The 24,737-nt window shown below is 38.5% G+C and overlaps 1 protein-coding gene across 2 annotated transcripts in view; it reads right to left on the minus strand.

The window, feature by feature from the left end:
* gucy1b1 (guanylate cyclase 1 soluble subunit beta 1) overlaps positions 1-24,737 on the minus strand; it is a 32,290-nt gene that overhangs the window by 4,802 nt on the left and 2,751 nt on the right. Inside the window, exons 4-12 of one of the 2 annotated variants that reach the window (XM_055205364.2) lie at positions 24,244-24,362; positions 18,004-18,201; positions 14,579-14,809; positions 14,352-14,468; positions 14,022-14,155; positions 12,066-12,263; positions 9,135-9,372; positions 4,297-4,437; positions 3,098-3,121 (exon numbers count right to left, since the gene is read on the minus strand). In XM_055205364.2, coding sequence (XP_055061339.1) covers positions 3,098-3,121; positions 4,297-4,437; positions 9,135-9,372; positions 12,066-12,263; positions 14,022-14,155; positions 14,352-14,468; positions 14,579-14,809; positions 18,004-18,201; positions 24,244-24,362 — 1,400 coding nt within the window. The remainder of the gene's footprint in view (positions 1-3,097; positions 3,122-4,296; positions 4,438-9,134; positions 9,373-12,065; positions 12,264-14,021; positions 14,156-14,351; positions 14,469-14,578; positions 14,810-18,003; positions 18,202-24,243; positions 24,363-24,737) is intronic. The other variant, XM_055205365.2, reaches the window with a different exon arrangement.

Raw genomic sequence — 24,737 nt, forward strand, 5'->3', positions numbered from 1 at the left:
CAGGAACACAGGAACATCCAACACAAGGAACAGACAGGGTAGCAATGACAATAATCCGGCGACCGGTGTGACAGAACAAAGGCATATAAATACAAAGACAATTAAACATGACAGGTGTGGTGTATTGGCGTAATGAGTCAATGAAAGTCCAGGTGAGACGGATCAGTGCAATACACAAAACATGTCACGGACTAGACGTGACATAACCCTCCCCTCTACGAGTGGCTACCAGACACTCACATAAAACACAACAAACAAAGTCTGGTAGCGAGAGTCCAAGGGAGGGTTGGAGGGCTTGGGGACCCTGGCGAAGCCGGCAGCCGCCGGGATGAGACCAACAGAACGGTTGGCCGGACTGCGCCAGGAGAACCGGAGCGATCGCTCCGAGAACCGAGGCAGACGAATTACCCCCCTCCTGGGAATCGTCGACGATCAGATGCCCCCGGAAATCATCTCCCATCCCCTCGCGGAAACGGAGACCCTCGCTCGGTAGCCACCCCGGGGAAATGATCGGGCGTGGTCCGTTCCGGATCCCCCTGCGAGCAGGATGGTGGTCCTCCGAGGGACCGTCGACGACGACTCAACCGTTGGGGGACCGCCTGGGCCGATCCTCCTCCCGCAGGAGCGAGCGATCGCTCGCGGTGGTCCCCAAGAGACATCGGGGCTGATGAGGAATGAACCCCGATGTCACTACTCCCCCTCGACGAAACTCCTGGGGGAGCCGCCCTCCGTGAACTTGCTGCGTCCAATGCTGGCCGGATTATTCTGTCATGACACGGAAGGAGAGACAGGACGCAAACGCAAAGTTCAAAATAAATAACATTTAATAATAAAAACACGAGGGCTGACATGGTGAATACAGGAACACAGGAACATCCAACACAAGGAACAGACAGGGTAGCAATGACAATAATCCGGCGACCGGTGTGACAGAACAAAGGCATATAAATACAAAGACAATTAAACATGACAGGTGTGGTGTATTGGCGTAATGAGTCAATGAAAGTCCAGGTGAGACGGATCAGTGCAATACACAAAACATGTCACGGACTAGACGTGACAGATGTTTTATCATTAAAATCTGATCGCGTCCATTGATTTAATAGAATGTTTGGGTATACCAACATGGCGGCGCGGTGGCTTCACAGTTGTGACGTCAATGCACAATCCAGTCATTTATATAGATCAGTGGTCATAACATACCTTGGGCAAAGTATGCACAAAATTCTTTGAAGAAACCATTCACCATCCCCTTAAGTCTATGCTATGTTTTTAACAACCTTTGCTACGCTAATTGGGAGAAACTTTCAGTGGTCAATGACTTGATGCAGCAAAGAAACCAGGTCTGGGACTATGCCCACATACTGTACACCCACAGAGGGCTATCCAGCAGGAAATTGTTGGCAATGTCATCTCTGCCATGCTTCACCCAGGGCAGAGGGTCTGGCAATCTACCTCGTAGTCCTTGGTCTGTTGTAAGTTCTCACTCAAGTCTATCATTTTACTTACAAGTTGTTGCCCCCTGCTAATTATTGTTTTTTATGCACTTTTGGTAAATCTTTGCTGAAAATGCTGGGCAAGGCTGGCCAATGACCGAATTCTGTTCCTCCACCTGCTTTAGAGGTTGACGGTCAGCCTGCCTACTGTATAAATCTACTAGAGTCTTGACAAGTTTGGTCCAGTGGGAAGACTACAGCCCAGAGAAGTGGTCCAAAGTAGCTGACAATAACATCTTAGGCCCAGCCTTCTTAGGATCACCCATGTCACAACCCTCTTGAGTTTTTTTCCTTTAGTCCAGATGCTTTAGTGCTTCTTGTTGGTGTGCCCCTTTAACTCTAATGTGCATGATGAAGTGCTAATTCTGTTCACGTAAACAGTAACAACCTTCTTAACTGGAAAGTTTAATGGTAGCGTAGGGGGGTGGACACTCACATTTTCCTCCTGTATAGCACGTAGTTAGGAGGGAGGGAAGTCATCTGCTGTTGTTTTTTCTTTCTTTGGGTGACGACTGAGATTTTGGGTATGTATTTTTGTTACATCCTTTCGATGTAATGTTGTATTTGCTAATTTGCTTATTACTATTTGCTACTTATTACTTTGATTATTAAGGTTTTCTGAAATGAACAACGAAAAGGCTGAATAAAAATGCCAAAGTTTGGTTTGTGACTCTGGAAAACCTCATCGTCTTTCCTCGTGATTATTTTTTTGTTAAAAAGGGAAAAAACTGTTAAAATGGGAAACAGAAATTATTGTCTTCAATCTCTAATGAATGCACAGAACATTGATAGTATGAGGGACACTACTATAGAAGAAGCAGTGCCAAAGCAGAATAGCATTAAATGTTCAAGTTAATGTAGGTTTATTTTTAAGCACTAAAAGAAATGATTTGTCTTCCTTCGCCAGACTGTGCTTACGTGCACATGCTTGTGTGTGTTTATGTGTGAGTCTCACTTTCTTTGTGTAAATGTGCCCATGCCATCTGCCTTATACAGCAGATTCTCTCATGTAGTGTTCAAGAGGCATATCTTTAACAGTCACACGTATAATAACAAACTTGTGTCGTGAGGTTAAACAAAAGCTCCTGTTGAGACTCTTCTTTACTGCAGACTTGTCTAACGTGTTTAAGATGTATTCTGAAGTTATTTTTAATACACCAGTAAAACACATACCCAAAGAAAAGTTATAAAACATGACGTCTTATCTGTCAGGTACAAAAATGATGAACATTGTGAACATCATTCTTTTCAAATGCTGTATAAACCTTTAAAAATTATGGTTCTCTAACAAGTACGCAGACAAGGTCACATATTAAGACTAATCTGAGTTACCTAAGTTTAATTTCTTGCATACAGAATGTAAATGTAGCTGTTGTACAAAAGCAATATCACTCAGTCATGCTGTTTTGCTAATATTTAGTACAAAAACACCCTTTCATATGTGATACTGCTTAAATAGCCTACATTACATATAGTTGAAGTGGTAGTAAAGTTAGAGATGTTAGAAATAAGATTTGAGCAAAAATGTTTCTAAGATTACTGTATGTCCACATAGTCACGTTTCTTACACAGAAGTGAGTGATATTGATATTATACGATACCTCAGCTGGGGTAGATAATATGTTCTACAGTGACAAGACAAGAAAAGAAAGTGAAATGCACAAAAAACTTGACCTCACAAAACAAGTGTTGATATACATAAGCATAATAAATATATGAAGAGTTTGGTTCCAAAACGCGATAAAACACAATAAAAAAAAAATTGTTACCGCCAAAATCAGTATTGTATCAGGTCAACATTAAAACCTTAATTCTTAATTTTATGCAAAATCCAATATCAGCCGTGTTATTCTGTAATCTTTTTTTCCCAAAACGCAATAAATGCCAGTCCTCCTTCTCTGCAAAATGCAATAAATCCGCTCAACAAATCACAGCACACCATTTCACGCATTGTAAACAACAATGGCAGTGCTTTGAATACACACGGAATCCTAGTTTCCCTCTACTTTTTACTTTGTGATCAACAAACAAACAAAAACAAAATAGTAATTTTGTTGGCATTGATAAACCTGTGATGGTTTTCTGTGGCGGGTAAGAAATGTAAGCCATCAAAATCGAATAACGATTCCTCCGACGAAGGAAAAATGCTGGCTGTTGCTTGTTCTCCAGACAGCACCAAGCTTCTGTCATGCTAACACATTGACCCCAGGGGATCTTATTAAAAACTTCCCATTATTTTACTCAAAGCCAACGAAAATCGAGCAGGACCAAAACATTTTACAGCTGATCGCTGTCAAAAAAGTTCAGAGACAACATCCTGTTAACAGCAGCAATGACAGTGTGCTTAATTTGACAAAGTAAGTGTTTTCATTAATGCCATTAATGTTTATTATTTGTCAGTGTATACCACTAGTCAACTAAATAAATATAACATGGCAAAGATGAATGCACATCTATATATTGATTCAATAGATTTATAGCATTTTGAAACAAAAACTTGCCATGGATTTATTGCATTTTGTGAAAAAAATTATCTGTATTTATAATAAATCTTTGAATATTAAATTATGAATTTGAATTTTGTATGTTTTTATACCCTAAAGATGTTATGTGCAGAAAAGTTTGTAACAGAAAATAGTGGTTTTCATCTTGTCATTTTCTTGGTATAGAAAACACATTTTTTACCGAAATTAGTCAAAATGGATTTATTGCGTTTTGGAACCAAACTCTTCATATATTCATCATGGTAAGTTCAGTGTTGTTCACAAAAATAAAAATGAACTGGACTCTGAGTGCTCACCTGTACTGGGTCCTCGTCCACTTTCACCTGCCCAGCAATCTCCATCATGTCCAGGGCCAGGTGACAGATAGATTTTGCATGATGGGTGCAGGGTTCCGGGAGACCACTCACTGTCATGTATTTATCACCAACAGTCTCCACCTTTTAGTGCAAAAACAGACATTTAAAGTGAGTTTTAATTAGTGACCACAAGAAAACTGTCTGTGCTATCATGAGCCTCAAAGGCACCATTTACAAAGGACTTTCAATGGAAATGGCTTGGATGTTTTTGAGTTCTTTAGAAAGATATTGACTAATGGATATTCAGACAACCAATCCATATAACAAAGCCATCAGGGATCTCAAACTCAAATTGGCTTGGGGCCACTTCTAAGATTGACATCTCATAGAAGGGCAGGCAAGCTATTTTAACATTCAAAAAAGCACAATATTTTTTGTAAATGTACTGTTTCAATTATAATTTAAAATACAGTACAATAATACTTAAAAATCGTTTTTACATACATTATTTGACCCTTAAACATTTGAATGGTAATATTAAATGATACAATGTTATATAAGCAATGTTACATAATATATTACTGTAATTGCATAGCAAGCTACATAATGATGAGTGAAACAGCTGCATACTTTTATCTTTTGCATTTTATTCCTCACCTTTCCTCTTTTCCTAACCTTGGCACCTGATGGCTTAAGCATCTTTTTCTCAGTTCAAGACTGTATTTTAAACACTGACATACAGTAAACACAAACAAATAACTTTAAACAAGTACAATGATCCTGTACTACTGACTGAATTAAATTTTTAAAGGAAGTAAGCGAAATGAATAAACTGAGCTTTAAGGTCTGCTGCATATGATTCCACCCGTTGACAGCAGAAAACTGAAAGTAGCAGCAACATATGACCTGTGAGGTGTCGCTAATGAAAGCTATTACTTGATGTAAATGAACCCTCCCTCTTTTTTTGTACTTTTGAGTGACAGCTATGGACAAACACTTTAATGTCCTAAACAGATAAATTGATTGCATGGTAACAATGAAAATGATTGACGTGAGGTGCAGATGAGCAATTAAAATCTGATCATCCATTCTGTTTTCCACGCCGTCATGGAGAACTTGGGTAACGGTTGCTTAGCAAAAGAAGATGCCACAAGAGCGCAACCTCCCAAGCGTTTTGGAAAGAAGCGGCTTGACTGGCATTTAATACACTTTTTTAATGCGACACGTGGACGATCCCTAAAAGTTTAAATTAATTGTCAAACAAATATGAAAGTATAAAAACTATTTGACAATTATGCGAGCCACAAATTGCCTGGCAGTTTGACACCCCCGCATTAAACCATTTCAAATGACCCTGAAATTTTGGCTGGACAATAAAAGCAGGCCTTTGTTCATTGTGATGTAAATGTCAAGCAAAATAAAAAAACTAGGATACAAATTTTCCATTTCATCTTAGAGATCCAAGTTTAGGATTCTTTGGATTTATTTAAGACAACACAAATGTAGCTAGTCCCCATTTTTCTTGTTCGCCATCCCCATACACAATCTGACAAACTTTAAAACACAGCTTTAGAAAGAGACCAGTCCGTTGTGAGACCTTTGGACCACATAGACATTGTTGACTTTAAGTAAATATTGCTTTTTTTGGTGAGCCAGACTTGAAACGCTACCCACCCGTTTTGTTTGGTTAGCTAAGCTAGGTGAAGTGCATTCTTGTCTGTATGCCTAGGGTTTAAATCAAGAACATCTTCTCATGCCCTTTTGTAAAAGGGCATTGTACATGATGTATAGTTTGGGAAAAAGCACTTGTTATTAGTTAAAAAAAGTTTAAGACTGTTTAAAACCATGGCTAAAGAAATTACACTTGAAATGTTTAAATCAAGGGTGTCCAACATACAGCCTGCAGAAAATAACAGCTGCAAATATAATACATTCACAATATTCCAGTCTTACAGTATAGCTGATATTGTGTTATTTTATAGCTTGCCCATCTTTACACTCTTAAAAATAAAGGTAATAATAATAATGATGATGCATTTTATTTCATGGCGCCTTTCAGAACACCCAAGGTCACCTTACAAACAATATACAGGTCACTGGATAGGACAGAACACACAACAGAGAAACAGCATATGCATTTAAAATGCATTTAAGTCTCAATAAAACATTTCATAAAAAGCCTGTATAAAAAGATATGTATTAAGATGCTTTTTAAAAGTCAGCAAGCACTCGCTATTGCGAACATCAAGGGGAAGACACTTCCATAGGCGGGGGCCAACATAACTAAAAGATCTGGCACCCATGGTAGTAAGTCAAATCCGAGGTACCACAAGAGAAATTGAAGATGAAGATCTAAGAGCATGTGAAGAAGTGTAAACATGAAGAAGTTGAGTAAGATATTGTGGTGCAAGATTATGAAGTGGCTTATAAGTGAGTAGCAAGATTTTAAATTGTACTCTATATTTTACTGGAAGCCAGTGTAATTGCTGAAGAACCTGAGAAATGTGAGCAGTATAAGGTGTTCTAGAGAGAACACGAGCTGCTGAATGCTGAACCAACTGCAGTTTATGCAGCAATTTGGAAGGAATACCTGTGAGAAGAGCATTGCAGTAGTCTATACGTGAAGTGACTAGTGCGTGAATGAGAACTGCAGTATTATTACTTGAAAGAAAGGGACGAAGACGGTTAATATTACACAGATGGAAGTATGCAATCCGCGTAATATTATTAATTTGTACTTCAAAGGATAGTGGGCTATTCATGATGACATTTAAACTTTTACCTGAGAGGAAGGACAAACTGTGGTATTGTCAATGGTGAGAGAGAAACAGTTAGGTTTATACACAACAGATCTAGTGCCAACCAGCAAAGCCTCAGTTTTGTTACCATTTTCCTTTAAGAAGTTCGCTGAAAGCCAATCTTTAATTTTAGCTGAACAGCTTGATAAGGATGGTGGAGGAAAAGAACCGGTGGGTTTTGCAGACAGATAAAGTTGGGTGTCATCCGCATAGCATTGAAAATTAACACCATATTTCCTTAAAATCTAACAAAGAGGGAGCATATATATAATGAAAAGAAGCGGGCCCAATACAGAGCCCTGTGGTACACCAGTGGTGACTGTCGATATTCTTGAACTAAAACCTTTGAATTGAATATGCTGGCTGTGCCCAGATAAATATGACCTAAACCAAGTCAGAGCAGTGACAGTAATACCAATGGAAGCTAACCTGTCAAGAAGCATCTTATGTGAGAAGGCAGCGCTCAAGTCAAGAAGGACAAGTATAGTTAAAAGCCCAGAGTCAGCTGCCAACAGTAGATCATTGGTTATACTGACAAAAGCAGTCTCAGTGCTGTGGTGGGGACGAAAACCAGATTGGAATTGTTCATACAAGTTATTATTGGAGAAATTGGACGGAAATTGTCAAAATTTAATGGATCACATCCTGGTTTCTTAAGTATGGGTGCAATAATAGCAGATTTAAGAGTTGGAGATACAAGACCAGAACTAAGTGAAGTGTGAACAATTTTGTTATCAACAGCAAAAGAGTTGGTAACAAGCTTTCACTAAAGGAGTCGGTAGAGGGTCTAACTGACATGGGGAGGTGTGTGAGTTATAAACTAACAGGAGTCATTATGAAGAGTACCAGTAAGTAATTGCTAGAGTACATTTTCAACCTTCAACAATTCAAAAAGCGATCACATAAGTCAGTGGAATACATATCAGATGCCAAATAATCAGAGGGTTTTAGAATATTGTTTACCACCAAAAAGAGAGACCTATAATTCCCATTGCTAGCTCCAATTATAAAAAAAGAAAGAAATAGCCTTTGACTAAATGATACTTTGAGGAACCAAAAAAGGTTTTCTACGGCATCACTCTGAAGAACCTTTTGTAGCACATTTATTTTAAAGAGTGTAGGTGTCATGGTGGCTGTCATGATTTTACTGTAATGCCTGTAATACCAAACCAGTTTTTATCACTAAAATTGATTCCTGAATAATTTTTGCTGATTTCCTTGGGTGCTTTAATGTACAGCTATGGTACTGAATTTAACCAAACAATATTTTCAAAATTACTTTCTTTTTATGTTTTAAATAATGTCATGCAGATTTTAACAACAGGATGTGACTTGATTAAAACTTACTTCCAAGTCACACAGATAATGCATCTTATACACATGATCCTCCACATTAAAGGCGGGGTGCATGATCTCTGAAAGCCAATGTTGACATTTGAAATCACTTAAACAAACACACCCCTACCCCAGTAGAATTGGCATCTTCATTTGATAGACCCGCCCCACACATACTCTCTACATTAATTGTGAATGTAGATTAATGATGTCTATTGGGCAATCTATTGGTTCAGGGATTTGCCCTGCTCAGTCATGGTGATGTAATAATGAAAATGTATTTATTGTATACACAACTATAAACTAACTACAAGTGGAAAATTAACTATCCTAAAATTCTCTGCTGGTAATGGCAATGTGTGCTCTCCATTCAGAAGAAGCTTATAATAATGATGTATAATTTGCGTGGGCTGGTTCGTTTTTATGGGAAAATGTTTGAAAAAATAATTCATCTTTGCGAGACAAAGTCCCGTCCATAAACAGAACTTGTTAAAATACTTATGTTGAAAAATTTACATTTTGATTTTGTCAGAAGAAATACTGTCATGTCTACATACTGTATGTTTAATGACAGACCCGCTCTGATGCTGTGATCACAGACACCAGATTTTTTTGTACGTGCGAAGCACAAAGCACATACAAAAAATGACTCTGAACCGAAAAGACAAATATAAACACATATGACATCCAGATGTTTCCCCTCACCTTGTAGACGTAAGGGTTCTTCCGAGAATCTGTGAGAATGTCAAATCTGGTGTAGATGTCGTTGAGCAGGTTGACAATTTTTATGGCTCCCTCTGCAGATGCATGTTTGCTGCAGAACGCGTTGAACCCCACAATGCCGCTAAAAAGAATTGTCACATTGTCGTATCGCTTAGCCGGTACTGGCCGTTTGTGCCGCAGCTCATTGGCTACAGAGGGAGGCAGAACTGAATACAGCAACCTGAAACGAAAAGGTATTTATTATTTTTATGCGCATTCATTGTATGTCCAATATAAAATATGAGCTTGTTTTGAGTCATATTGTCTCATTGAAAGCAATTCAGTTGTTTACTCCAGTTTGATACAAAGGCTGTCCAGCAAGACATTAAAGGCCTTTATCTCATTCAGAATGAATCCTTTTGTGATGTTCTCTTAAAGTGACCATGGAATAACACTACATATATTACCCCTGAAGGTTAAGTGCTAATTACCCAATGAGCTGTTTGTGTACTGGCCCTGGTCCCCTACATTTAGACAGTTTTCTGTTTTATCTAAGGCATCTAAAAGGCTCTTGGTAATGGTGAAAAACATTCCATTCCAGTTCTACAGGTGCATAAAATAAATAAAATGATCAAAACTTTAAGAAGAAATGTCTTTTGTCTTCTGGTCCAGTATCGCTAAACAGCAGAAGCACGTCTCTCTTACATATAGTGCACTGCCATGGTAACTACCTTAAGTATTATTGTCTGGCAAAGCTCCTAAATTATAGATAAATATGTCTGGGCTTGCTGCATCTGAGACATTCATGGGAAACATTTTAATGATTTGGTCTGCTTGGGGTCTCCCAAGAATACACAACATGCTACTTATAACTATGTGTTTATGCTATTTTTCAGACAGCATGAATAATAGATGTTATCCAGACCAAGCAGATCCTGTATGTTGGGAAAAGTAAATAATTAAACAGTATGATTCACAGTAAAAATAACTACCATAACAAACAAACACACTTTCTATGAGGCAAAAAACAATTTGTGCACATTAAAAACTGTCCTGAAATGATGTCAATAAACTTTAAAGAAAAATGCCACAGTTGCATTTCAGTGTCCTAAATTGACCATTTGCGCAGGTTTCCATTTGGGGTGCCTGCTAGTGAAGATAAGACGACACTATTCACCTTCAGAATATGGGCCCATTTATACATCTTATCAACAAGTCACATACATCCAAATAATAAAACAAATGGAAAAAACAAAGAAGGCGCATTTAAATGAACTGAATAAGCTGCCCTTAGAAGGACCTCAATTTTGGTCTGTCAAAGCCTAACCATACATCAGCTACTCACAGTTGTTTTCGGTAAAGGTTATTTTTTACTGTTTTTTTAATGTTTTAGTACTACTACTACAAAAAAAACTTGCACTGGTCTATTTTTAACAGCTATGTCTCAAATTCAGCAGAATTGCATATACTTGAACATAGGCTGTTGTGCAGCTCTAGCCTCTGTTTACTGTCTTAGTGTATAGGAGATGAAGGACCATGTGCTGTTCAAGGTTCTCCACCAAATTTAATAAACTCACTGAAGCAGACTCCCCACAGAGAAAAACAACTGCCTCACACTTCCAGCAGAAAAGAGACAGCCATCTTGAGAAACTGTACTGTACTTGGGGAAATGCCGTTTCATGCTTTTATTTAACAAGAGCGAGGTTAATTATAATTTTTTCATGCCATGTCATGTCTTATGTGTTACTTATTGTACTGTATGTGCCTTAAGAATTGTTTTGGTTATTTGCAAGGTATATTTGTATCCAAAGTATCCATCAATCTAGCCTGGTTTCCCCATGCTGCCTTACGTGCAAATTTATTCAAGCTGCAAGTCTAGCATGGAAAGCATGGACCAATTTTTCCCTTGAAATAGGGAACTAATCACAGAACGGCGAGGGGGCAGCAAGACAATGATGACGTCTATGCGACACACTGAAGCAGTTTTATTTATCCAACACGGCAGCAGATGCGAAGTTACTTTTCGATGCAGCTTAGATAGTGTTCTAAATAGTTTTGAACGCAAGTTTATTTTTTAAAAAGAGCAAATTTGGTGTTAAACAAGAAGGATGTTTGGATATGGCAAGACATGTTAGCCACGGAGTTTTATAGGAACAACCTGCTAGGCATCGTCGTCGACAAAGTCCATTTAACTTATAAATCGTAAATGGTATTTATTAATATCATATTGTCATTATGCCTGTAGTCTACCTACTGTGGTTGTTACACTGCCACTAAGTTGTGTTGCTTTTCAATATCAATATATGGCTACCGGATTGGTTGCATAGCTTTCAGCTGTGTGCACACGTACTGATAAAAGTTGTTGCCGCTTGAATTTATGTCACTCTACATATGTCATCTGGTATAATGGAAATGATTGGCTATGAGCTACGTACAGACGCATTTGATAGACATTCATAGCGCCTAATAAACGTCTCTGGGCATTCGTAAACCACGCCTCAAATACGAAATCTCATTCTCTATGAGACTGGTCTGGTGTTAGCCAGGCTAACATCAACCAATTCATTCTCTATACCACTTACTCATATGAGTCAAATTAAATTAAAATATATATAAACTATTACATTATATTTTTTTTCCTTTCACACAACTTCAAAAATAATGTGAATATTTATAAAAAGTATGAATCGTTGTTTAGTCAAACACTGAAAACCAAGGTGAAGTACTCTTTTAAAACTCCAGCATCCATTTTCATTCAAATCCATTTACAAAAGATTAAAATGCAAACTTACCAGTCAACAGTGTCACCACTTGGCCTTCATTTAACACAGTGTTCACTCAGACAAGCTATTCAACACGCAAAACTGTGACTTGACAGCATTTATAACATGCAAACAAGCTTTACATATTCCCTTAATGTTTCCTATGCCTGACCTGTCTGTCTTCTTCTTTTCATCCTCCAGGGCTCGGAGAGTGTGCTGCAGACGGTCAGTCAGGATCTCCAGCTCCTGGGTCAACTTGTACTCTTCACGAAACTGCTCCCCCAGGAGCACAAGGTCACGTGTGGCATCATGAAGGGGAATGTCACTTAGGTACAGACCTCTCCTTGTCAGGTCATCCAGATTCATAACACTGACATAAGCAAGCAAAACTCAATTAGGGCCATTATTTAAGGTAGCGCAAACAAAATCTCTATGGTAAAAACAACAATGCAGTAAACAAACCTATCCGGAAATATTTACACTGTGCATTATGAAAACGTGTGAGTTCATGAGGAGAATTTTTTTGGTAATTAAATAAATAGTAGATGATTTAGTTTTTGGTGTCTGATCAAGATGACCTGCTTGTATTATGTGATTATAGAGATGACCTGACATACTATAGTGATAGAAGTCTAAAATCCACTTTTTAAAGAGCCTGGTGTTCAGAATAGTCGGAACAACTTATTGAATATTAGCAGGGTTTCAAGTGGGCCGGGCCGTGTGGGGCTGAGACTTTGCTCCGCGCCAGTGTGCTCGAAAACGTAATCGTTTCTGTCACCACGCTGCGCTTAATCTATCGTTGTCCACGCAGCCTCGCGTGAACTCAAACACAACTCTCACTCAGAACCTTGAGAAAAAGGTTATACCCGGCAGTGCAACCTGATCTCACAGAATTTTTTGCTAATTTTTCAATGGCATTCTCACGGATTGGTTACTCAACTGTTTTGTAATATTTTCTTGCCATTGTCGCTTCGGTTTAGGGTTAGATTTACATAAAATGACATCCCTACCCAAACCCAACTCTAACCGCAACGCCAGGCGACAATTGATTAAAGTTTAGAAAATATAAAATACATTAGAAAAAATAGTATAAACCAATACTTAAAGTTATATACCAACGCAAACACCAAATCTAACCCTAAACCGAAGCGACAATGGTTTGAAAATAGGAAAAAGCAGTTAAGTAACCAATCCGTGTGAATGCCACAGAAAAGAAAGTCCAAATATGCTGAGATACGCGAGAATGCTACAGAAAAATTTGCAAAATTTGTGAGATCATGTTGGGCAGTGATGCAGGTATCACTGATACCCAACCCTTTAGACATCAGGTGCCCAGGTCAGCAAAACTGGATAGAAGACTACAAACGTGTAAAGGATTCAAGTATGTATTTAGCCATGTCACTAATATCCTTACAATGTGCTAACTGGATAACACTGGATATAACTTTTGTTAAGTTTAATAAAATAATGTGTTAGAGTCTTTGGGGTATCTTATGCCTATAATTAGTTAAGGAGGTTGTATGATTCTTATACCTTCTTTTCTGAAAGTTTTATCAATTGTGCATAATGACATGTGCAAGAAATGCATATAGGGTGTCAGACTTATTTAATGCAAATTCAGACGGTCTTTTCAAAATATTTTAGATCAACCTCTGGCACAGCTTTAAAGCTGAAACTTATCAAATACTATCAGCGGACCATTATGTCACTGAAACAAACCAGTGGCTTTGCTGTCATTAAACATGTTACCCCTCGAACCCCCCCACACACATAACAAATCCCCATTTAACCCCTGGGCATTAGCTAATTTTCAAATTCAACCTGCATTAGAATTACATTTGAGAGGATAAGACATACTTTGCCATGCTGTGTTCTTTAACAGGTGGATGATGAGATGTACACATAAATGAAAACACTTATGCCTTCCATCATCTATCTTTCTACGGTATCTTCACTTGGTATAAGCAATTCTTGTATTATTGCCTCCCTATGACAAATCGCTTGACTGTGTCATTATCTTTGGATAAAAGCGTCTGCTAAATGCCCAAATGTAAATTTCTACTTGAGAGCAGAAAAAACATTGATCAATCCAATCAATTCATAATATTGCACAGGGCTGCCTATTTACCTTGGTGAGCACAGGAACAGGATGTTTTCAGTCTCTGGTAGTGAAATCATTTGTCCCTTCAGTCTAAGACAGCTGATCTCTGTGCCTGTGAGCTCATCTTCATTCTCTGCAGTCTCTACGTTCAAGAGGCCCTCCTACAGGAAGTCATAGAAAAATTGTGTCATAATTTCCATGCAAGCAGTACAAGTATCATCCTTGCTGTTGTTCTGCAAAGATGTCTTACTCCCTGAATGTGTACATGAAATAGATAATTAATGTCAGAAAACTTTAACCCCAGCACAAAAGGTTGTAGTTAATGAGTGTCTGTAGCGTGTTGTAGGTCAAACAGACCTTGCTCCGCAACACAAACACAGTGTTGATGTGAGACAAGATGCCATGGAAACTGAAGTCTATATGCGGCCGCACCAGAGAGAACACCGAGGACAGGTTACAAATGCCAGGTTGCAGCTGAAAGATAACACACATAACTTGACACATTTAAACCTTATACTGTATACTTTATAAATCTCTCACATTTATGTTTTTAAACTGAAACAAATCATCTTGTGCAGACAAACCTGTGGCAGAACTCTAAAGATGGCATTGCCACACTGCGTGAGCATTAGGTCTTTGTCAAACATCAGATGGAAAGGAAAAGCCTTGCAGAAGGTATATGGACTGATCCGTGTCTCTTGAGTTCCGTTCTCCTCAAAGCCATCCAAGTCTTCATAAAAAGCCTCTTCCTCTGAGTCCTTCTCTTCAATCAAGAACTTAATATGATCACACTCTTCACTCTTCTGCTGAATTACCTGATGCACCCCAACACAAATAACATACTTAAAAGTCTTTTTTGGGGACCGTATCCAAACATTATACATGGTTCTTTACAATATGAAGGCAAAAGTGCATTCATAATGGGGTAAATAGGTTGGAAGTCAGCGAAAGACATATATTTGACCCGAGATATGATTACCCAATTTATCAAGAGATGTGTTAGTTTCTCTTGTCTACCAACTGGATTATCAATGCAAATTTCCATAAAACACACACAAATGTTAGCATATGTGGTTTACAGGGACAAATCCATAGATGCAATGCATTTTATACTGTACAAACGGTATATTCTATTCCCCTAACCTACCCCAGTCCCTAACAGCAACCGTCATAAAAAATTTTATCTATGAAAAAGTACCATTTAGTATTAATTTACTTCCAATGTCCCCGTAAACCACATATACCAACCCACGCGCACACACACACACACACACATACAGTGTTGGGGGTAATGCATTACAAAGTAACGTGCATTACGTAATAATATTACTTTTTTGAAGTAACAAGTAAAGTAACGCATTACTTTATAAATGTACACTGTTAGACTTAACTGTAATTTCTACAGTTACTTACCACAAAATGCCCAGTAAAATCCATCATTTTCTTTTACAGTTCATTACTGTAATATGCATTGCATTATGGGTATTAACATTTAATTTACAGTGATTTACTTTATATTTTGAATTTGCGGTAGACTGCTGCAAAACAACAGCAGTACTGTAGTTGAATAAAATAGTGTTATAAAAGAATATAAAATGGAAAAATAAAATATATCTATGAAATGAAATACATTTTATTTGTTATGCTTTTAGCAGTGAAACAATTTTCAAAATTTAATGAAGTGTTTTTCAGCAGTGTGAATAATTTATTGAGAATTGAAGATAGAAACAAGAAAGGGATTACGGATAAATGCTTTACCGTCAGATTTGAATTTGACCTCAAGACTTCAAAACACTAGTGAAGCCAAAATTTTGCTCCTCAGACTGTCGGGAGAGTGACAGAAGAGGCTACTTGGGGAGTGTAGTGATAAACTTTATTAAGTGACTCTGTGGCACTGTGGTAGTGTTATGGACCTATGACACAGGTGACCTGGGTTCAATTCCCCTTCACGGCAATATGTTTTTGCAGGGTATAAGGGTATTATACTGTAAAATAGAACTGCGGTTAAGGCATCATACTGTTAAAAACATGTACAGTTATGGTACTGTAATGGGACAGTCACGTTGCCAGTGAGTTACTGCATATATACAATAAAAAGTCTAACAGTGTACACATTAATATTTGAGTTCCTTTTTTTAAAAAAGTAATGCAAGTTACTTTTCAGTTTCATATATTTGATTAAAAAAATAATACTGTACTGAATTAAACTGAATTTAGTCACGTAGAATTATGCACTCTATGTTTGCGCACCTGAGCGGGAACAGTTTGAGTAAAAAACGGATGGAAATTGCAATGGAAATATGCAATTTCTGAATGCAGAACTTCTCAGTCATAAAAAACACCTGCAAGGCCTGAAAGAGATCAAGCCTCAGCCAAGTAAGAAAAAGTAACTTAAAAGTAACATAAGTATTACTTTCTATAAAAAATAACTAAGTAACGAAATAAATTGGTTACTTTTTTGGGGAGTAACATGTTAATGCGAACTCCTGAAATACACACACTCACTCAAGTATATGTTTGATACAGTACTGTGCAAAAGGCTTAGACCATCCTCACCAACTTTGTTGTTTTAGCAAAGTTTTAATGGCCATTCATACTATTTTTATTAAGATAAAAACAGAAAATACAGAAAATATCTACAAAAATATGTACACAAAAAATAAAATATGTAAAAATAAAACAAATTTACTAAATGTCTTCTTTAGGCATCAGTCAGTATTTAGTGTGACCTCTCTTGGCACGAAACACATCTTGAGCTTTTTTCTGGAGACTGAAGTCCTGAAGTAATTTGATTAGAATTAGAAATGAGGATTTAATTTCATTTAGGTTTAGGAGATCCTGCAGTTTCCTGCAATTGATAGGGAAAGTTTAGCCTAAATACTTGACACCTCAGTTTATACTTTTATACTGTTTTAATACTACACAGTACACATTTTATACTGTATTTTCTGGTTGTATTCTAATAAAGAGACTGAGAAATAATAATATATGATAAGACTAAGACTTTTGCACAGTAATGTATACAAAATATATATCAAGGCATCTTCATTTACAACACAAATTACAGTCTTAAACAGTCTGCAAATTCAGATTAAGTGAACGTTATGCTTATTCCAAAAAATGTCTTGGATTGCATGTAGACTAAGCAATGGATGACATTACTGTTAGTCTTATTGTGTCTGGTTGTGTTTAAAAAAAATTAATGTTTAGTATATTTATACTTGAGCCAAAAGCAAGACAAACATTTCAGATTTTATATATACACTCTCTCTGCAACCGTCCATCGTTATTCTCTTCAGCAAAATCATTGAAAATTGTCCTAAAAATTGTTTTACTGCAGAAATCGTATCAGGCTGTTCTGAATGCAGAGAAGCTGTTGTTTTTTCTCTCTAAGCTTGAAGTTGAGCCCATTTCACTGACGTCAAGCCGCTGTCTCTTTGCCCTGCCATCACCATGACGACGATAGCTAGCATTTTTTTTAACATGTCAGGTGTTACATTTGGAGGGTCTGTCGATTGGACTCCCTCATTTCACACTAAGCCCAGATGGAAAGAGAGAGATAGAAAGAGCAGTCTGCCGTCTGGGAAATGATTAGCTCTTATTGGTTAAGGGGGATTTATTTGGAAAATAAGGCAGAGACTACAGCGCAGTGACAAAGGAAAGACCTTAGGGAGTCCATCTTAATGTTGTGCACTGATGGGCTCCTCTCAGTGAGAAAAGACAGCATCATCCTCAGCTCCAGTGGTGTTTAAATGATTTTAGTGTAGAGCGCTTTATTGCTTGTTTGTCTTGACCGACTATATATAAAGTATGAGTAGTCATGTCTTTTTATAAGGGTAAAAACTAGGCACAAAAATGCTGCTGTACTAGTCGATACTGGAGGTTTAAATGTATGCAAACACACATGCCAGATGCAACCTTTGTGACTGATCTGCCAGACTAAAGACAATCAAACGAACAAAGCAAAATCTATTTATAGAAGAACAAAAAAGGCACAGCACAAGCCAACCTTCATCTCAATCTCGGTTCCATGAATCTGCTGTGCAACTGTCTTGATTATTCCTATGACGATGTCCTGGAGACCTTCTCTCTCAGAGTAATAGTGTAGAATAAGGTTGTTCCCTTTTTCTGCATCCGTACAGCGGAAGGAGGGCGCACGCATACCGGGGTAGATGGTGCCCAGATGGTCATGCAATGCATCCAGATTCTGAAGGAACAAAGTGATCTTAATACGGTGATGCAAAAAGAAAATAGGTAAAACACAGTATCTGATTTGTAGTGTTGAGGAAGTGAGTCCTACGTGGTGAAATTAAAAACCTTTTGAACATGTGGTTATAGCTACAATGATAATCTAGCTGACCGAATCAGTAATATAAATGTATACTAAATGAAACTAATAACTAAAAAGCCTCATTATGTAGCTTGTTACTGAAAGGGGATCATATTATGTCTTTTTACAAGGTCTTATTTTTGTTTTTGGACTGTACTCGAATAAGTTTACATGCATGATTATTCAAAAAAAAATTAAACATTACATTATTGCTGCACCTCTCTTCCCAGTCTGTCATGTTTTGTTACTTCCAGACTCTCCTCTCCTTCTGAAACGCTTTGCTTTCTTAAGCGTACCATTAGACAACTATGATGGCAAGTTCTGTAATTTACAACATAGTTTAACAATTTCAGTGTTTCCTGAAATAATTTCTCCACAGACATTTGCAACCTGCATCACAAACTTGTGTAGTTGGAACTACAGCTCTCAAGCTGTGGTTAGAAGCATCAGCTATATACTTACATAAATCTTTAGCAAAATAATCAAAGCAATATGAGATCTATGTTTTACAGCCCCTACTTCATTGTACTCAAGAAGGTTGTGAGTTACGGCCAATCTTGGATCTTGGAGCAGAGACACATTTTTAGATGCATCCGTGCCCAAGATTGGTCTGCAGCAATCGAGCATACTTCCATGTCTCAATTCTCCCTCAAAACAGACAATTTTTTGCGGAGGGGCAAGCTTATCAGTACAAAGTCGAGCTGTCCCTGTCTCCCTGAGTCTTTGCAAACGGCACGGAGGCGGCTCTTACTCCCATGAGAGAACACCATGTTCGCATTCTCAACTATCTTGACGATTTGCTCATGCTAGCACAGTCACAAGATCAGTTGTGTAAACACAATGGATTTGGTGCTTAGGCACCTCAGGCACCTATGCCAAGGAATGTGGTCAGTTGATGTTGAAATGTTTGAGTTCATTCAACACAAAATGGCAGTCCCACTGAAACACTACTCAGGCTGCTTCATATGAGACTAGAGATCGACCGATTATATCTGTTTCCTGATATTTTCCCATTATCGGATATCGGTTGTCCCCAGCTGCATTAGCACATCAATGTCCCATTATCGGATATCGGTTTTGTTATATTGGATTGATCGATAAACGCAGCCATCTTGTGGCCGTTTTATGAATTGTGAGCTGGACGCCATTTCGTCATAGCATCTGAGAAGAGGAGCTAACAACAATAACAGCGTGCACAGCAAATATGACAGCGGAGTGATGCAAATTCATTTAAAGAACTTTGAGTATACTTACTTTAATTAATCCACTTTTTTAACATAACCAAAATGAATGCACAGATGAGGTGTGTTATAAATGCCTGATATGCAATGTATGCAGCTTGTATGCAATGTATGCAATCCATTTTTTTATGCTAATTAGTAGTTATTATAAGCATTTGTTCAGTTCATTAGTGTTGCAGTAATTGTGTCAAAAACAATAGTATAACAGTACATAAAAATCAATTGAGCATATCGGTTATCAGGCACATAAGCAGCCAAATATTTGGTATCGGTTTAAAAAAAACAGTATAGGTCAATCTCGATATGAGATTGCTCTAATTTGGTTGCACAACAGAGTCCAGAGATAGGTGTGGCTTCACGGCACTCACTGGGTTAAAATCACTCCGACCTGTGGACAAACCTTATCCATTGGTCAAACCCTTCCTTCTTTTGGCAGGTGTGCCCTTAGACCAGGTGTCCAGGTGATTCTAGCCCTAATTGGTTTAGCTGATTTAGAGGCGTTTCGGAGCAGCATAGGATAAGTCAAGGATGATAAGGAGCTTATGCTCTGAAGTAGAACCTGTCCGTTGAGAGGTTTTCTTCTTATAGAGAAGACCCCCGGAAATGCCCTGTCAGCGCAGGGCCCTCCTTTCTGTAGCATGAGTTGGAGCAAAGGCTGTATCCCTCCACCCATAGCCTCTTATGGAACGGCTGAAATTCCACAAGGGGGCAAATTTGTTCCTCAGACATTGCACAATAAACGTGACATCCGAATATATTCATTATAAATTGTGAATGAAAAGTGAGATTCAAATGAATGTCCGTTAGTGAACTAGTAATTCGGTCAGAAACGTCAAGATTGTGAGATGAAAAAATCGTTTTGGATTAAAAGGCTTGGATATTCCATTTCCTTGGACTTTTGGGGATTTATGAACAATTTGTTTTGGACAATTTCACCGAAGCGGATAAAGGGAAGATTTTGAAGGTAAGTAAATATTCTAAATCGGCGCCTCTCGGTTCAGGTAACTAACAACTAGATTACAGTTTTATGACTGCTATAAATCATATGATGCTTTGTGTGTGGGTTTAATGAAATCCCGAAAGTCTAAGCTTTCAAAGATATACTACATGAACGTATATTTTGAAGATTTAATGCTTCAAAGTTCCATTGACGTTTATGTTGCCTCACGTGCAAAGAAGGGGGTGTGCCGTGTATGGCACAGTATTCCTTATCAGGTTAAAAACTAAACTGCTGCAATTTCCGCCCACCACAACCCAATAGGAGGTAAGTTGGTAAGCATGACCTGGTCGTCATGTTCCTTACGGGGGCAAGAAGGCTGAATCCACTGTGCCCTTCCTCCATACCCTCTTTGGATCTGTCCTTGGTGCTGAAAGTACCTTAGAGAACCCCATTCCAGCCTTTGCAATAAATCAAGCTAAAGATTCAATCTCTGAAAACTTTGCTGCTGGTTTCATTGCCTTTGATCAAGAGAGCAGGGAACATGCAAGCTTCCACGGTCATTGATTCATGCCTGGAGTTTGTGCTGACTGACTCCTATGTAATTCTGATCAGGTGGCTAACCAGCAAGTGATGCCCCCTGAGGAGGCAGACTTAGTCTTAGCTTTGCTCTGTCCTGTCCTCGCCCTTAGCTATAAGTGGACCGAACTCAAAGCTTTAGAACCTTTAAACAGCTCTTTGTCTGTTACTGAGGCTAGCAGAAGGGAAATGCTGTCTCCAAGCAGAGGATGTCCGACTGAATAGTAGACGCTATCGCAGTGGCTTACCAAGCTTAGGGACGCCCTGCCTGCTCAGGTTGCAAGCTCACTCTACCTGCAGGAGTATTGTGTCCTCCTGGGCACTGGCACGCGCCACCTCACGTGTCACCTATAGAGCTGAAGGCAGGTTGACCTAAAACATTTGCTAGTTTCTATATGTTCTCACCCTAAACTTGAGAGACCTCAAGCTAGTGTTGGCTTACAGCATTATTATGGTGCTATGTTTACTCCAGAAGTCGCCTTTTTGCAAATGGGAATGCCAACGGCAACCAAAACATGGCGGAGCGTCTGTCACCAGGCCTTCATTGTTTAATTCTTGAAAACCAATGTTAGGCTGGGTGCCCATATGTAGCGACCCTAGAGGATCCCATTGCGGTATAGCTTTAAACCTGCATTTTCACCTAGCAGAGCCTGCTGCTTTAGTGATGTTGAAGTGATCGACTGAAAGGGAACTTGTGTAATCCTCATTCTCTAAAGAAGTAAATGGAAATGTAAAGTCCTGACACCACAGTTGCTGTACCACTGCTGAGCTATACCACTACAAAGCAAAAACCTGATTATGCACTGCACCTGCTGGTTCCTTCATCAGGGAATAAGGGTTACGCAAGTAACCAGGGTTTTCTACAGCACTTTGCAGTTCGGGCAGCTCGCCTAAGGTTGTCCAGGCGACTCGCCTGGACAACCTGCCTTAACTAGGTTGTCCCAAAAAATTTATAATTTCATTGCACAAAAGGCTGTCAAGTGCATATTGGAGAATCGCGTGGACACGCTCACACCGCGAGCAGGCACGCACACCACACGGCCGAAATGAGAGAAAGACGTGATCCGTCACTGTCTGGAGGATAACTAGCCAGTTGATAAAACATCTCGGAGAATAGCGCGGACGCGCTTCACACCGCAAGCGTGCTTAGAAATAAGAGAAAGACGTGGTCTGTCACTTTCTGGAGGATAGCCAGTTGATAAAACGCGTGTCAGTGAGAACTGTAAGTGGACTTATGTTTTGGGTTTATTTAAGCCTGTTATTGTATTAGTCTATAGTTCTTGCAAATTTAAAGTAAGTTAGCTGGTGATTTTGTTGTTTGAGCAACCTGCTAGCTAGGTTGGACGTGCCTGTTGATTCAATATAATTGTTGAGCGCTCTTGCTCACGTTATTTATGTGCATTATTTACATGCAACAGTAGCTATAATCCTTTACGATAATGTAATTAATTGTGGGAAATAATCATTTTTTACAATCTTCGCGCTATCTATCATCGTTTGCCAGATGTTCTACAACATCTGTTTCAGTTTGTGTTCATTAACCCTATAGTTTCACTTCATCACACAGCTATTCTAGTATGTGTTAATTTTCTGTCATAGTTTCTTCAAAATTAAAATATTTTCATTTTCATCATGATGCATATCATGCATATCATGCCCCTTTGATTGCCACGCCCCCGCCACATCCACCTGCCCAACCCTACCACCTTAACTAACAAATTTTCTGTGGGAAACCCTGAGTAACTACGACTTTACAGCATTATAGTCCCAATGTTATGGGGTATATCCCTTTGGAGTGAACTTTGCAGATTTTTTCTATGCTCAAACAGCAACATTACATACTAACAAAATTTAAAAAAGTGAAATAATAATAGGACCCCTTTTAAAACCGCTACGCTGCTGTCAAGCAATTGTAACTGTATTTTTCGTAAGTTATTCCCTAACATTGCTAGTTTCGGTCAAGCACTTAAGCACTGCCTAGATCAGGGATTGCCAACTTCGGCCCTTGAGGGCCGGTGTCCTGAAGAGTTTAGCTCCAACCATAATTAAACACACCTGAAGCAGCCAATTAAGGTCTTACTTAGCATACTTGAAACTTTTAGGCAGGTGTGCTGCGGAAAGTTGAAGCTAAACTCTGCAAGACACCGGCACTCCAGGACCGAAGTTGCCCATCCCTGGTCTAGATCAAGCACTGTCTAACTCTTGGTTGAATTTTACCATGGACGTGACACATCAATATTATATTTTACAAAATAACCCCAAAAATCACATTCCCAGATAAAAACTAATTTCTGTTGTCACCAAATGGTACACTATCAGAAAAAAATTGTCAAAAAATGGTCCCAAGCTGTCACTGCAGGGCAGTACCCTTTACAGATATCCTAATATGTTCCATTTAGGTACAGATATGTATACATTTGGTACTAATGTATACCTTTGTGCTAATGCTGTATGTACAGGTATGTTCTTATATGCAGTCTTTGCTACCAATATGTACCTCTGAGGTACTAATATCACCTCTTTAGCTGCAAATGTGTACTTTTTGAAAGGGTACTGCCCCAGTGACAGCTAGAGATGTCAGCAATGTTTGACCATTTTTTACGGTGTGGCAAAAAGGCATCATAAGTGTTCAAACATCCTCATATCTCCAAGAACATACAGTATGTGACCCTGTCTGTGAAATCCAGGCTAAAGTCTCATGATCTGATTATGGGATTATGATCTTAAAAGTTTGATTTCACAACATTGATTTCAATATTTTCCACTGCCTTACTGAGTCAATATTAAGGATATCAAGGTTATATTTTCAAAGAATGTTCTTTACATTGTGTAGAATAATGTTACTGTATGTTATAATAACTTTAGCTACGTTTTCACAGACTGGATCACATATTTGACAATTCCGAGCTACTGGTGATGATGTGAATGCTTATCAGCACTGAAGTTATCAGTTATCACTGAAGTCACATTTCCACCGTTCAATCAAATAAAAAATGCATTATTTTCATAAACATTCTTTAAACCTGTTAACATACAGTCCATGCAATGTTTGAAATACAGAACAACAGTCTTGTACAGAATACAGCGATAAAGTATTTTTTGCATCACTTTCTCAGCATTGCTGCTGATAAATTTTAGGTGATGTTAACAGTAGCTCCTTACTTGTAAAAATTCACGAACATTGGAGCCCAACACTCGGAGGATGGTGTCATAGCCTGACTCTTGACAGAACTCAAAGAACATTTTCCCAAACAGTTGCAAAATGTCTCCGGCATCTACTTCTGTTGAATCGAGATTTAAATCAACAGGAAGAAAGAAATATTAAAACACCACTTTCATTTTGTATTTTTAAACAAAGTAATAACTTTTTAAAATAATTTATAGAGTGCTGTAGGAATGACCCTAGCAGAACACTGGTTCCCTCGCAAAAAAGCCCATTCATAGTTCCTAGACTTTTGAAATATAGCAAAAATATGCTCTGTGTTTAACAAAAGTTAGGGGGGGGGAGTGCATGGTCTCTGAAAGCCAATGTTGACATTGGAAATCACCTAAACAAACATGTCCCTACCCCAATAGAATCTGGATTTTCTTTTGATAGACCCGCCTCACACATACGCAACCCAGGCAATGATGTTGGTTAGTAGACACGCACCTTA

Source organism: Misgurnus anguillicaudatus, chromosome 3 (assembly GCF_027580225.2).
Source record: "Misgurnus anguillicaudatus chromosome 3, ASM2758022v2, whole genome shotgun sequence".
In the NCBI taxonomy this organism is placed as follows: Eukaryota; Metazoa; Chordata; class Actinopteri; order Cypriniformes; family Cobitidae; genus Misgurnus; species Misgurnus anguillicaudatus.